The sequence below is a fragment of the Brienomyrus brachyistius genome, chromosome 15 (assembly GCF_023856365.1).
Source record: "Brienomyrus brachyistius isolate T26 chromosome 15, BBRACH_0.4, whole genome shotgun sequence".
NCBI classification, from domain to species: domain Eukaryota; kingdom Metazoa; phylum Chordata; class Actinopteri; order Osteoglossiformes; family Mormyridae; genus Brienomyrus; species Brienomyrus brachyistius.
In genome coordinates, this window is record NC_064547.1 from 14,578,890 (window position 1) to 14,595,427 (window position 16,538).

Below are 16,538 nucleotides of genomic sequence, written 5' to 3' on the forward strand. Positions count from 1 at the left end.
GTTTGCATTTTCCTTTTATTTCTTTTTTTTAAAAACGCTCTCTAATATGGCCAGATAGCTAAAGACAGATCCGTTAGACCAGCTTCTGAGCACTGCCATCTCCCATCGCTGCAGCACCTTGGCAATAACCTGCACTCTCTGCCTCTGTCTCTCTTCCACACATCCAATAACAGTTGGCATATATTCCCACGTGCCGGGGTTTTTGCTCTCCTATATAAAGAAGAGAGATTAATAAGGTCTCAAAACAAAACAGAGCTTTGAGGGCATCTCCAGGGGAACACAAGGTAAAGGTTAGTCCTGAAAAATATACTACTCTAAAGAGATAACCCAAAATTGATTTGTGTGTTCTATGGGAAAAAAGTCAACATTTCCTCCTCTCACTACTTGCTTTGGTATCTAAAATCCTGCAGCGTGATTCGGCGTCCCTTATGTCTCAGAAACATATTGTGGATGAGAACTGAATGCTTAGTGTCTTTGGGGTGGTACTGTACGCTTGTGCTGGACAATCACGATGCTCCTTAAATATGACAAGCTTCCAGCTAAGGGAGCGAGAAGATAATGTTCATAGATGTCATGAATAGGCGTTTCCAGCATACAGGACCCTCCACATGACTGTATCATTTTATTTCATAAAAAGTTTAGAATTGTAAAAAGGATAATCATAACCTGGCATTACAAAAAAGTATTTCTACTGATACTGAGGTGCAAATGCAAATAGAAAGTGGAATTACATAGGAGTTATTAAGGCTTTTTCCTTTATATTAAAGTTAGCAGTGCATCATAAAAGTTTTGGTGATGGAAGAAGGGGTAAGGTGAGGTGAAACAACACCGTCTGTGGAGCAGACATTCTCAAAAAGCAGAGCGTTCGATTTCAATCATGTGACCGGTTATAAAGGACCCATGGGAGACAGCCTTCCCTACCTCTAACAGCCATATGAAAAATCACGTCAATCCTCTGTCTTTCCCGGGTCGTAGCCCGTAGACAGCGATGACTCAGATGCAGGTTTCAAGATCTTTCACAGTGACAGCTTGAAGATGTTCACCCCTTGCAGTCCAGGTGCAATGATTTTATTAATAGCTGGAAGTCTAGGCCTATTTTGGATGCCTCCTACCAACAGCAGTTTAATGCAAGAACACTATAGACTGCACCTGTCTAGGAAAAACATATGCATTAAACCAGGTATGGGCATAATTCGGTGGAAACCACCAACCTTCATTGGATAAGTAAACAAAAGTGACATGTAAGGGGCATGTTTTGGGGGTTGCAGTGACATTCATCAGCCATATCAGCTTAAACCCTCTAGCAGGGGTTCAAGGCATGTGTGCTTTTGATTGGAACCTTACAATTCACCCGAGGGCCAATGGCATCTGTGGCAAAGGGAGAATATAATCAGGGGAGGAAGGTTTGAGACCCAGTGACACTTGAATGCAAGGTACAGTAGTCCACAGAAGATTAGTTCCGAGTTGTGGGCTCAAGTAGGACCTGGGAGATGCGGGAAGCCATGAGTCACTGAGGACGGACCACAGCGAGCTGAGTGCCATAGAGTATGTTACACTCAAAACTTCCGTTATGCGGCACACATCTTCCAACGGATCTTCACAAGACAGACAAGAACTTGCCATTGATCAATGAATGCTTTGTGAGATTGCTAACTTTACTCATTTCTGACTCAGAGCCAAAGTGTGGCAAGCTGCGGCAAAAAATGCTAATCCTAATGTATTTGGACTGGTGGAGATACACGGAAACAATCTATCTAGGAAGTGACAGTCAAGGACTGATGATAAGCCATTCTGATCGCTGATCTTCTAATGTGTTCTAGTGTGGAAAGTAAGCAAGCAGTTTGGCTGAAAGATATTCAGAAAAGTGGGACCTCTACCAATGACAGGGAGTCCACCGCCTGCATGACACGGGCACAGCATGCAAACTCCACACACACACACACACACACACACACACACACATGTAGGGTATACCTATCCTTATGGGGCCCGCTCATTCACTTCTATGGGAAAAATGCTAATGCTAACTATGACAACCTTAACCCCCACCCAGCCCTAACCATAACCATAAGTAACCAAGCAAAATACAAGAGTTTGTGCATTTTTAGTTTTTCATATCAGTCACCGATTTTTATAAAATAGAGTTTTCCCTTATGGGGACCAGTTTCCTGGTCCCCATGAGGGAAAAAAACGGATATTTATCACGTTATGGGGACATTGTGTCCCCATAAGGATAGGTATACCCGCTCACACAGACACACACACACACACACACACACACACGGAGAACAAGGCTGAAGTGTAACTCAACAGAGCTACCCAACTGAGTCAGAGTGCCACCTTTAAATATATCAAAATATAGGTTTTAAATTGATTAAATGCTTTACAATTGTATTATTGGCAAAATATTAACATTCTAAAATGTCACTTTGGTGTAAACAGCTTGTCTTACAGTTGAACTGGAGTGCGTGGGTACAATGGCATATTAATATTCCATTATGCAATCGCCCCCAGTTCAGCACAAACAGAAATATTATTTTACCCAGCTGTGGGGGGAGGGGGTGCCAGACTGGTGTGATTAAATGGCACTGCCTCTTTAGTTCACATAAAGGTTAGCCAGCCTCGGGCGCTGCGCCTTTCATTAGCTGAACATCTTACAGTAGAGAGATCGGAGCCGAGGCAGGCAGCCCTGGATGACAATGGCTTTGCTGGCTGTCTGTACGGCAAACATTTTCTTTCCACGCACTATAATGCGACAAAAATTTTCTTACTGCTCCGGACGAGATAAACCCTTAAAGACCTATTGTTTCACTGGCCTGTGTTTTAACCTTTAATAGCCTCGGCTATCCTTGTTTTCACTGGCCTGTGTCTTTCCCTTTAATAACCTCAGCTATCCTCGTTTTCACTGGCCTGTGTCTTTCCCTTTAATAACCTTGGTTATCCTCGTTTTCACTGGCCTGTGTCTTTCCCTTTAATAACCTCAGCTATCCTTGTTTTCACTGGCCTGTGTCTTTCCCTTTAATAGTCTCGGCTATCCTCATTTTCACTGGCCTGTGTCTTTCCCTTTAATAGTCTCGGCTATCCTCGTTTTCACTGGCCTGTGTCTTTCCCTTTAATAACCTCAGCTATCCTCGTTTTCACTGGCCTGTGTCTTTCCCTTTAATAACCTTGGTTATCCTCGTTTTCACTGGCCTGTGTCTTTCCCTTTAATAACCTCAGCTATCCTCGTATTCACTGGCCTGTGTCTTTCCCTTTAATAGCCTCGGCTATCCCCGCTAATTTATGGCCATTTGCCGTTGTGGTCTTTGCAGGCCTGCTTTTTGGTCTCCATATTAGTCTGCGGCTTCGCGGTCTGAGCCGTTAGTCTCTGTCCACTGCAAAACCATTACGGAGTGCCAAAGCGCACTGGGCAGCACTGGTGCCATGCATTCACCCCACAATTAAAACCTCCATGTTGGAGTTAATTTAAACTTACATTAAGTTTATCCTTTATGTTTAAACTTATCAGTATAAACTCAAGTAACCAGCCAAACATCTGACAGACACTAAAATTAGACATTATAAAATTATAAATTATTATATTATAAATTATAAAAAACTAAATTTGCATGATGATATTACCATTTTACACCATGTTATACATTTCAGTCATAACAAAAAAGGAACTTACAACATACAAATTACATGGGTTCAAACACTGAGTTACGTAACAGTATAAAAACAGTTACAGTTGGAAATACTTCTTTAAGAAAAAAATAATATTCTGGTATTTTCATTTACTCAAACCAAGTTCTCCCCACATCTCAAAGCGACTCGCCGCACTATCAGTAGAAATACTAAGTAACTGAATTTTCTGGCACTTTACCTACAGATAAGTGGGGCCCCACGTGAGAACAGTGCACCCCCACCCCCCTTGTGGTGCAGCTGGAGGGTGCCGGCGTGCGTGCCTCACCTGGCCACATGCAAGCCCCATGCCACGTTCCCCCATTCCATGAGGGCAAGACAGGTTTAACTCCAGAGCATCTGCCCCGGACGCCTGTGGGATGGAGAGGATGCAGAAAGAGTCAGGCGAGGATGCAAAAAAGAGTCAGGCTTTCATCAGCATCCGCCCTCGGATTCTAAGCTAGAGAAGCAGCATGATGGGTAAAGCTGTTCTTGTGTTTTATAAATAACCCCCATCCCCAGGATAAGCAGATAGAACGTGGATGGATGGATGGATGGATGGATGGATGATCAAATAATCTATAACATTAAACTCAACACGCAGGCTATAAAACATCAAAATGTCCAAAGGAATGAGAATCGGGAAAATTCTGATAAAAAGTAGATTCGTGTCAGTTTCTGAATCTTTACCAAGTGTGACTCATTTTGAAATTATAACCAGGAGGAACTTTGACAGATGTCATTGGACTGTGGGAGGAGGCATGCAGAGGAAAGCTAGGCAAACATGCAGAGAACATGCAAACTCCAAACGCACACACACACACGCACACACACACACGCACACACACGCACACACACAGAATGATGGATTTATAAAGAATGAGGTGCATGAGGCTACAGTGCTACCCGTTGAGACCCCATGCTGCCCTGATATGTGTATATATACACATCTGTGTGTGTGTGTGTCTGTGTGTGTCTATATATATAAAAAAACACACACACACAGATGGTGTCTACAGCTAATAATGTTTGACAGCAATTGTGTTTCTCGAGGGGCTTTGAAATGCATCAAGGGAGGGATTTAAACAATTACAAAAGCTCCATAGCCACCCGACCCCCCCCCCCCCCGCGGCCCCCACTACATTGAGCCCTGCCACAGATTTATGATTTTGCTCAAACTGACGTCCATTAGAGAGCAAGAGAGTAATATGCGTTTTAACCTTACAAAGTGCGCAGGGCCCAGTGGCCGCGGGAAGCCATTCGTCTCAGTCGCGGAGGCGCCGCTCGTGTCAGACGCGGATTAAGTGCCAGATTTCGCGGTCAATTAGGCCGACGCAGGTACGGAGCCGACACGACACGAGGCCAATTACAAATAATGTTAATTTCACCCGGCTGTATTTTCCAATCCGAGTGAAATATACGGGCATATAGAAACAAAATGAGCACAGAGCACATGGCATTACAGACAGGAGATCAGTTCTGCCTGCTGCTGTCGACGCAGGTAAAGAAAAATTAAAGGCGCCATTTTCACTGACTTTTGCACTAATTTCTGCTCAGAGTCACAGGCATTAAATTTAAGTCTCTTAAACTCTCAGTCAAATAAAATAAATAAAACGGCCATCGTAAAAGGTCTGGAAATCACAAATGTAATTAGCGCATAGGGCCTGCATTTAATGTAGCACTTCTCAGATGCGTAAAGGGTTATTTACGTAGGACAAAGTACACTGAACTGGAGCAAAGGATTAAAAAACATCGTGGAGCAATCCATTATTTATAACTAAGTAAATAAACAGATCAACACAAACAAAATCAGTCTGGAAAAAAATAACCTTTCAATGGTATCCTTAGGCAATGGTAAGTGCTCCCTTACACATTTCAAAGAGAGAACAAACAGTTTACTTTACTTGAAGACCGAGTTTCCATGGAAACAGGGTTCATATTCCGTATTTCTTGGACAGGTAGTTAACCCAGTACACCAAGGACATGGGGAAGAGCGGATGATCCATGGGGCTTAGGGAGGCCGGAGAGTCCGCTCACCTAATCAAGGGCAGCGCAGAGGCAAACGGGCCGCTAACCAGTTACCCCTGTCCGCTATTCAGTGGCATGCCGGGGTCGTCACATCCCCCAGTTTGAGAGTTTCAGGAGTAAATGAAATCTTAACAGCATGAACCAATGCAAATATAAGTCATGCTAAATTGGTTTGAAAGACACAGAAGAGAGTTCTGTGGAAGACTGTGGTAATCTGTGAGATTAGAGATATGCATGAAAAATGGCGCGGTGGGGGGGGGGGGGGCACCATGGTATAGGCAGGTGTGCACAGTAGGGATGAACTGCAGGTGTGGTGAAACAGAGGGTGTCAGGATAAGCTTTGGTGGTAAAGTATGTGCGATACGTGACAGTTTTGCAGAATGGGGGGGGGGGGGGGTTAGAAGCCAGTCTCTTAGCAACATTAATTCTGTGTTAAACAATTTTAACACAAAACCATTCCCCCAAAAGGATAGAGAGAAAGAAGAAATTAAAAAAGAAAAAGAGAATTTAAAAAAAGCTAAAAAAGTGTACTGGAATGTTTCATAAGAATTTACAAAACTAGACATAAACTTGAAACAGAATATGAATCAATTCAGGAGGAAGGCAAAATAAAAAAGAAAGCAGTTGATTCTTTATTGATTATAAAAATGATACTATAAATACTATTAATAATAAATGTTAATAGTAATGACATTATAGTTATATTATAAACAATAGATATTTGTGATAACGACAACAATAACAACAATAATAATGATGATGATGATGATGATGAAGAATGCAAATAACAGGGTAGGACAAATACTCAACCTACTTCCGCCATCTTGGCGAGCTCCGTCCAGTCCTCCTTGCTGTAGCCGCACATGATGCTTGCGATCACCACCTACAGCAATGCAAAGAGTTAAAGAGCCCGATAATCCCAGCTCCCGCACAGCTCTGCCCGCGGAGTCCATCTTCGCAAACAGACGCTTTTACGGCCCAATTCCTGTTTCAACACGCTACAGAATAGATCTGAAAGCTATTATCCCATCTTTAAAAGCGGCGGCCCCATCCTCCTTCGCTCATAGTCACAAAATCAATATTTATAATTTACGGGATAAAGACAAATCCCCTGGCGTGAAAGCATTATTAAAACAATAAACACAATAGAGGGATGGCATTAGCTAAGTGCCCTTATGGTATTGCTGGATTAGCTTGTATTATTTTCTCTTCACTCCACCGGATGTGCTGTAATTGGCCCATAAAAACAGGAAATAGAAAAATATCCTCCTGTTATTGTCTTTTGAACCAGAATAAAAACAATCGACTGCAATATAATAATGCAAATATTTGCCATGAAGAAATGTCAGCGTCAGGGTTGCAACAACAAGGATTATTCTATCCAGTAAATATATATTCCTAATGGCATATACTCAACCAGAAGGAAAAAAAATGAAATGCTTTTCCCCAGTCTGTTCTAATTAAAGGTACAGCTCGCCACCCTGATAAACATCTGCTTACAAAGCCACCCCCACCCCACAGAAAATGTAAGGGGCAGACAAAGAGATTTAATGGTATTCCAGTGGTTCACTGACTTATTTCATGGTTAACTTTGCCACCTTTACATTCTGTATGTGTAAATAAAAACATTCTACATGAATGTATGCGAAAATTTCAGCCTCTAAAGGAAAGTGATTCTAATTACCACAGAAATATGCTGAAGTTTAATGTGCGGAGTTTAACGTGTCATTGAAAAGGTTATAAACTGTAGTATTCCATATAAATCAAAGAGGCTACTCATTACATGTGTGTATATAACTTCTAGAAATCTGTAAAAAGTAATTGGCTTCATAAACGCATAACTGTGTGTCACACTCGAAGATTCTGTCCTTTCCGGCACTAGATTTCAGTTCCAAATCCCCAGTGATGCAAGAATTAAAGGAACCAATAAAAAAATTCATAATAAGAGATACAAATAAAGCATAGAGAACATGATTATGGGCACAATCTGGTTACACTGATGACAGGGACATATAACGTCTGCAGAGTTCTATGGTACAGACATAAAACCAAAGCAGAAGGCCAGCTGCTGCATCATGAATGCAGAGCACAGCAATAACATGAGGCAGTAACACGGATGAGGATTCTCATCCGCGATGGCTCGTTCATTTGAGGGTGTATATGGATTAAACGGTCTTGCAAAATAAAACAAGAAGCAGAACAAAGAAAAAGGCATCAGCATTTGATATCATATATATTCCCTATGACCCTGACAATAATAAATGATTAGAAGATGGATGGATGGATGGATGGATGATTATATTTTGTTTTCTAAACTGATTCCAGTGAGACATAAACCATAAACCAATAATAATATTAATAAGAAGAAGATCAATGATAATAATATTGCAACAAACTGTATAGTAACAGGCAGTACAGTAACACTAAAAGTACAGTAAAAACACTGGCAAATATATTCTTTTAAGTTACATTTTTAAAGTCAACAGAGGCTTAAGCTTCTGCTTGAGATAAATTTTCTCTTTTTAATATATATGATAACATTTGTTTAACAATGTGACGTTACCTGCTGTTATTGTGTGCACTTCAGCTAAATGCAGTTAAATCATTAGGTGAATAACATCCACAATGAGTGAACATGTTCTCACATTTTAATCAACGCTGCGTCTTCATTGCTTTTGGACTGAATTTAATTGTTCTACATAACAAAAGGGAATATAGTTCCACCATGGAAAGCATTTACTATAAAGGCAGTGTCCATGTGTGTGTGTGTGTGTGTGTGTGTGTCTATATATATATATATATATAGGGTAAAGGTAAGTACTGCCTGTCAATTATCAATTGATGTTTGTGAAAATGCTAAATGCTTAAAAGTGTATTGTGCCGGACAGGGCAGAGGGGAAAATGACAGCATTCCTTCAAAGCTCGTGTTAGAAACCACACTGAACTGGTGGAGATGGTCCTATATGCCAGTGTCCTCGCCTCCCTCCCGGCATTTACCACAAATATGTGACGGTCATGTGACAGACGTGGAGGTGTTCACGATATGAATGTCACACGCGGCGTGAAGTCGTGCCAGGCTGAAACCTGACCTCTGCAGATGGCCGGGGTCACTCGCACCCACAAACAAGCTTTGTAGGACAACGGTACGCTGCACTTTTCTACGAGTGACCCCACGATGGTACATCTCGCTCGCCGTTATCAGCCACCACGCCTACAGGTACTGCTGCCGCCTCTTGAGAATTCCGTTTCCCAAAGAACACGTCCTTCCGTGATAATATTTTGAAGGCTCATGGAAATCCCACCCTGTTTAAGCCTAATTTATTGATGTATATTAATCACCTAATCATGACTCTTATTTTGAATAACAGGCTAGGGCTTTCTATCAGATACATTTCAGAATATGACTTTAAGGGAAATCTGATATACATATTATTTACACATTATATTCACATTTTAGCGATTTATGCTGAGCATGTCAGTCATTTTAGTATAAACAGTGGGACTTGACTATAGCATTTAAGGGTATGTCCACCTGAACTTCATGAAAACACCTTAAAAATGCCCCAAATCAAAATATAGAAGAAACAAATGGACAAAGATGACTCACACCCCAGCTATGAAGTCTGCTCAGCACGGGAGGTAGGCCACTGTGAGTCAAAGCTGCTTTATTAATTTCATAAGATACTGAAGTAACAGGCACCATCTCCTCTCATCTACAGAGCGTCGTGTCTCCAAGATACTGACCGCTTGATAACTGTCAATCTGCCGACACGGGCATATTAAAATTTTGGGATGAAGCGTTCGCTCTAGAAAAACACAGTTTTCGTGCAGGAGTAATGAAATACATCTACAGAGTGATAAAAGAAATCAATGAAACAAGGCAGCCAGCCATGACCTACAAAGCCAACTAATAAAATTTCAGCGATAAGGATTTATTTCTATATTCTTTTCACATTTTTTATGAATATCGTTAACAAGTCATGTCTGGCCTTGCGTGTCTCTTATTTATTTATTTCTCTGCGAGATCAGCGCGAAAGGCAGGCTTTGTTACTGAGCGCGTGCGATGACGAGTCTGCGGACCCGGGGACTTGGATGCCTTGTGTGACAAGGCACACTGACCCTGCCCGTCTGCTTCTAGGTGACAAAAGCGGAAAGGGGGAATGCAGATCTGGCCACAGTCACAATGGTAGCCAGCCCACCCTCTGCTTGTGTGAAGCTCACCTCAGAAGAGTTTGTCCAGGCATTTCAGCATGTGTAGTACGCTGAAGCTGTGTTTATACAAGCGCATGGCAGGCATTGCACACACGCTATCGAGCATAATCAGCAAGGGGTGCTTAATTTCAGGCTTTTTGCTGGGGTTTTCCCAGGGGGGTGCTTGATTCCTCCCACAATCCAAAGACATGTGGCTTAGGTTACCAAGGGACAGTGCTTTGCCATTAATGTGTAAATCCGCATGTTTGTGCTTCTGTGTGTGTGTGTGTGTGTGTGTGTGTGTGTGTGTGTGTGTGTGTGGGTATGCATATGTGTTTGCGTGTGTGTGTGCGTGTGATGTACTTATTACATAGTGAGGACCAAATGTCCCCACAGTGTGATAAAAACCTGCTATTTTGACATTGTGGGGACCACTTTAAAAACCTGTGACTGCAATCAAAAAAGTAAAAATGCCAAAAGTCTTGTATTTTGTTAGTATAGTGTTACAGTTTGTCCCATTGAAATGAATGGACGGTCCCCACAAAGATACGATGTGCGTGAGAGAGCACCGTGGAACTGCCTGTCGAGGCCTGAGAAAGGTTTCCCAAGCTGTGCGTTTCTGTTGCTGGTTTCAGGATCACTGCAAACCTAAGAGGTGATAAGCGGATTTTGAAAATGGATGGATGGATGGATAGATGGATGGAATGAGTCATAAATATTCAAAAGTTGAATTAAAGTAAAAATGATCACATTGAAATGAAAATTGTACTTTTTTATATGTGAGTAATTTTCAAGTCACAAAAATAAATTTTTATTTAAATTTATTATTCACGTCCTATTGTGTGTGTATAAATTTACACACGCTGCACAATAAGGACTTTATTAAACCCCAACTAAAAGTTCAAGGACGGATACGATGTTATTTTTGAAAATGTGCCATTATGTGGAGTCCTGTCACCAAACAGTGTCCAGACAGGCGGGATGAGAAGGCTACATAAAATGGCCTCTCAGGTTCATCACACTGCCACCAAGAAAGTGCTGAGAGGCCGCAAAGCTACCCACCTTCTGACTGTGCACTGCATTCAAGTCACTCACAGGATAAATAAAAAGACCCTGTGACCTGCTTCAGAACTGCATAAGAAATGCACATTTAGAGATGCCAATTAATCTAACTGCATGTCTTTGGGCTGATGGAAGAAAGTGGATTACCTGCAGGAAACCCCCGTCACATGGGAGCTGCACGCAAACCCCACACACGCATGCAGAGCAGAGGTCAGCAGATTTGAACCCCCAACCCTTTTGATGCATGTGCTTGCAATTCCACGCGACTGGCTTATTGATTTCCGGAAGCAGATAATATAAACAAAATTAGAGACACAGAAATCATATATGATGTGCGGCTATTAGCCAAATACCGACTGAAATAAACAAAGGAATACTCCTCAGAGAGGAGTTGTCATTCATTAAACCCCGACGAGCACCACTAACGACTTACATTATTAGGGAAGTCTGCTTTGAGCTCTTTCACACTCTGGCACCAGTACGCGGCCGTCTTCTCGCTGATGAGCTCGATATTGAGGAAGGAGCCTTGTCCTGGGCCAAACATGTGACCCGAGGTCGTCCCGCGGACAATTCTCGGGGAGACATTGGTGACCAAATCCTGCGGGGAAACCACATGAACAAAACAACACAATTTTATGTGGAGCAGTTCCCATTATTTTCTCGAGCAGAAAAATCCCAGCCATTATACTAAATATGTCTAATTATGTGCCCCTAATATGTCTTCGGAGCGGCACACATACATGGCTTTGCTGCTTTGGTTATTAATTGGATGTTATCTGAGGTAATGAAACCTTTAACTGAGCATGTTACTCAATAATTATTTATCTGTAAAACACTGTAAAAAGATTATTATGGTCATAATTTACCAAAATACATGACATAAACTCAATATTGTTATTTTTCTGGAGGCACTGAAGCTGAGAGAAATGTATGTTTAATCACATACAGCAGCAAGTCCTTCGAAATACAATCCATGACAAAATAAAATTTCACAGTGTTCAAAGGGACACCTGCATTTATTACAAAAAAAGTCACACATTCATAATAAAAATATATACAGTGCTTATAAATATTTGTTTTGCTGTATTCCTGTAACATAAGGCTTTCTGACAGTAAATGAGCATCTTCTCACCTGAGGAAACATCAGAGATTACCGGTCCTAGCCACGTTTCATTTGGTGATGGGTCGCTCCCTTGGCGCTAAGAAGCGTACAGCGCGCTTGGATGCCCGGCTAACGCTTTCTCAATGAACATTCTGCCAAACGGACACGGGCTCCGACGGCGGCTGGATTCTCGTGGAGTGTAACGGTTTCGAAGCTGTATTTTTGTTTCTCTTTCTCGGCAGCAGTGACCCGTCTGCCGTGGACTGGTGATGTAAGCAGAGCAGAAGGCTCTGGGCACGGCATTCTGACTAAGCCCACTAACGGCTTTGGCTGGGCGCAGAGAAGGAACGCCAACGCATTGCAAGGTCACTCTGTTTACATCAAACAGAAACGTGCATTTTTAAAAAGGAACCTGACTTACGCTACATGCAGCAATATGCTTAATTTCCTGCTACTGTGTATGCCTGATTCCTTAGAGAATAAAAACAGAATGCCAGTGTTTAAAATAGCATTTCCCCAACTGTGCTATGGAATGCGATGTCACATTCATACCAAAGAGAGTTTTTTAATGCAGAATTTTAATAGTGCACGCATAAAACTTCCTGAGAAACTTTCTGAGGTTTGAAGACATCAATAAGGGCATGAAACCTGACGCAAGATGGCATTTTAGACTGCCGCAACATCATGGACCATTAGTACCTAGCAATTAAGGAAATACACATTTTAATCAGGGATTATCCCATTAAAACAATTAAGACAATAGCACATTAACTTCATAACATTTGGAAATTCTTTCTGGAAATAGGCAAAAAAAGAAAACTAATTAGCAGTAATTATGCCTTATTTGTGTGTTTCATACATCATGCCCCACAACAGCACCCTTTTATGTTTTTTTTTTTTGGAAAATGCTTTTTTTGTTTATTTTTTTTAGAGTAAAACGACAACTGAGAGAAATTTCACAGAAAAACTGAACTCTGAGTTTCCGTTTCCTTTCACTGTGTTGTTTGACTTGTTTTAAGAACATTGTAATGCGGAAAGGACACTGAATCATAATTATAGCTCAGAAAAGCTTTGAATGTAGTACAAGGATGGATACCAAAAAAAAAGGCAAATGAAAAAAAATAAAGACGTTTGCAAGCGATTAAGGCGAAAACGTGAACAACCATGGAAACCGGACACTTCTCAGCGCTGGAGGAGATTTACAATTTTCAAAAGAACAAGTGACAAAAAACAACAAAGTAAATAACACACACAGCCCCAGGAGCTGATCTGTGGCTGTAAACATACCTCACGTAAATCTGGATTCTGCACGAAAAAGGAGTGAAAGGTGACCTGCGTAGAGAACTTGGGTCTCCATCATTTTCAGCAAGGGAACGCTCCATTTGTAAATCTTTCTTACAAATAGAAATATACTACTTTTCTTTGCAAGTAGTTTGCATTCTGGGCACCATAGAGAAGTGAATCGGGAATGACCTTGAAATTCAAATTCAATTCATAAAATTGGTTAAAAACAGGGTGTAGAATTGCAATTCAGATTTGAACATAAAGAAGAATTAACATTGATCGATCATACATCCATATAACAGTATGGGTGCAGTCGCGGTTGTCACAACACAGTGTAATATTTCAGTATGAATTACACAGGATGTTAAGAAACACAATACAGCCCCACGCCGCAATTACGACAATTTACGTTATTTCAAGCACCTGGCTGAAGGTCGGTATGTCACTGTTATTCGGAATGACAAAATGCCGCATTTGAAGTGCCACGTACTGAACAAATTATTTTACTCATTTTTTGTGTCATGGTGGAAGAGAACTTCATGCACTCATACAAGTAACATTTCTGTCGCACTGTGTGCACAACTACAGACAGGTATCAGCTGGAGGGGATACCCTGTGTGACACTACCATTGGTTTTCATGCCATTGCAGGCATACCTGGCTTTGCAGGTGCAGTGGATGGAGCCCTCAGCCCTGTTCATATTTGCAGCCCCTTGAATCCCACCTGCACCTGCTGAAAAGAGTTCTTGGCACTAAGCTTAAATGTCTAGCTGATATGTAAGCATCAAGGACATCTTATAGACATGACCAGGTGGGCAGGGAATACACATGATGTTTAAATCTGGTCCAGGTTTGCAGTGTGTCAGATGGCATAGGATGGTGTGTTTGCTGGTAGCTGCTTACTGGGAGAATCCTCTTAGCGAACGCCTGCTGGCTGCAGTGTCACTGTGGCTGAGCAGAGGTATAACGTCAGACGGCAAAGAACGCAGACTGCTGTAGAGCGTGCTTTGGGAATGTGGAAAATGTGATTGTGATGCTGCTGTGCTCTTATTGTTGTGTGTGACATGCTATATATTTTATTAATATATATTTTTATAGTAATATATAAGTTTTACTACGTATTTTGAAAAGTGTCACTTCCCTTTTCTGCCTGTGTGTGTGATGTTGATTCCTTACAAAAAAAGAGATTTTTTTGTAAGGAAACAACATCACATTTTTCAGTCCATTCATATATTTTCAGCGAATGGCTTAATTTATTTAGGTCTTAATTGAGTTTTTTTTTTTTTTTGCTTTATTACTGTAAATTTTTTTGTTAACTCTGGAACAATGAAGGATTTTGGGAAACACTTTACATCTTTACCTACATCCTTTGCTATCTGGTTCGTTACTTTACAAGATCCATCGTGTTCGCGAAACGTAACCCTGAACTGAGCAAATCAAATCAACATACACTTTTCTACACTGACATTTGAAGTTGACAACGCTAATGCCCTACGTTCATCCCAGGCTATCTCTAGGAAAAGTGGTCTACATGCCGAAGGGTCACACACGCAAAACTTTGCTCCCTTTCGTAGGAAGACGACTCATAACATTCACTCAGATGCATCGCCGTAACGGATCATCATCTTCCTGAACATTCAGCTGCCGGGACGATTTTGCCACAATGTCATCCATTCCTGTCACACCTCCACACTCGTTAAGCTGCATATTTAACGCTAATAACCCTATAATACTTCCAACTCGCAAACTACCATACAGGGCACACTTTGTTTATCCTCAGGTTTACCGAGGAAAGAGACAAAAATTAACCAACTGTTTCCAACATTATCTCTCAGTATTCAGTTGGCTCTCATTAAGTTGTTAAAATAGTTTCATGAATATGTTTACCAAATTAGACAAATAATAGGTATTAGCAATTACACTGTTATTGTTCTCCTTAGCTTTCATACTATATGTACATATAAGCGTGTATATAAAGGTATATATTACACACATACACACACGCACACACACGCACACACAAGCTTAAAAGGTCATATGATTTACAGTTTCTACAAGGTGGGCTATCTGATTAGCTAATGAAAAACTAATTAGCACTTCCTCTGTTCCCACTCCGCTCTCCCTCTCCCGCTATCGCTACCTTGCTTATTCACAAAGAACAGGAGTTACCATCTGATAAACTTGCCTGTAATTAAAAGCAAAATTCCTCAACAGCTAATTAATAAGCAGATTCTAAAATCCTCATTCCTCTTTCTCCCAAGTCTTCTTCTCATTTAATCAGGGTACCAGCAGTACATTAATGGTATAATAACAGTATATGCTTGTTTTGCCGTATAATGAGCATTTTTACAAAATCAACAACATACAATAACAAAAAACTTCACTTTCAGGACTCAGTTCCAGCAAACACTTTGCAGCTCCTGAATTTCATGACTGATCTTAATGATCCCCCTGAATTATGGCAACACACAGAGACCCTCATATAAATGGTTAATACTTAATACTGCGATATTACTTACACCCTTCTTACTCAGAAACATTTGTTTTATTATTTCCAACCTCACTCAGGGTTGTATGGAGGTCTGTACCCTAACCCAGGCAGCGTAAGGTACCATGCCAGGATCCACCCAGGTCACCATGCTAGCCCATCGCAGGGCACATGCACGCACACTATCACACACAATGGACTGTTCAGAGACCCCAATTATCCCAGCAACACGTTTTTTTGAACCGCAAAACAGAAATCACATGACACGTGAGTGCTACCTACAGAGCTGGGGGAGAACTGAACCCCCCACCCATGGAGAAGTGCGGTGACAAGCTGCCCCTTCAGCCACCATGCCATCCATCCAATAACCAATTGCTGCTTTATACCAGACTGATATTAGTCTCCTTACGACCATGACCAGGACACACATTTGGAAGATGGATGGATGGATAGATGGATGGATAAATGAATGGATGGATGGATGCATGGATGATATTTGTCTAACACCAACCAATCCAGGGTGTCCTTTGCTTCGTACGAACCCTGTGATTCCAGAGATAAGTTTCAGGCTCTGTACTGGATAAAGGATGTTTAGATGGCTGATGATTATGAAGATGATGAAGATGATGATTATTATTATATACAAACATAATAACATTATATGTCAAACAAAGAATCTTTTGTAAATATGAAGAATGCCTAGTTTCACATCTTCATTAGT

At 41.2% G+C, this 16,538-nt stretch overlaps 1 protein-coding gene across 1 annotated transcript in view; it reads right to left on the reverse strand.

Moving 5' to 3' along the window:
- dpyda.1 (dihydropyrimidine dehydrogenase a, tandem duplicate 1) overlaps nucleotides 1-16,538 on the reverse strand; it is a 120,818-nt gene that overhangs the window by 37,146 nt on the left and 67,134 nt on the right. Inside the window, exons 14-16 of the mRNA XM_048976588.1 lie at nucleotides 11,378-11,542; nucleotides 6,506-6,574; nucleotides 3,953-4,036 (exon numbers count right to left, since the gene is read on the reverse strand). Of these exons, the coding sequence (XP_048832545.1) occupies nucleotides 3,953-4,036; nucleotides 6,506-6,574; nucleotides 11,378-11,542 (318 nt within the window). The remainder of the gene's footprint in view (nucleotides 1-3,952; nucleotides 4,037-6,505; nucleotides 6,575-11,377; nucleotides 11,543-16,538) is intronic.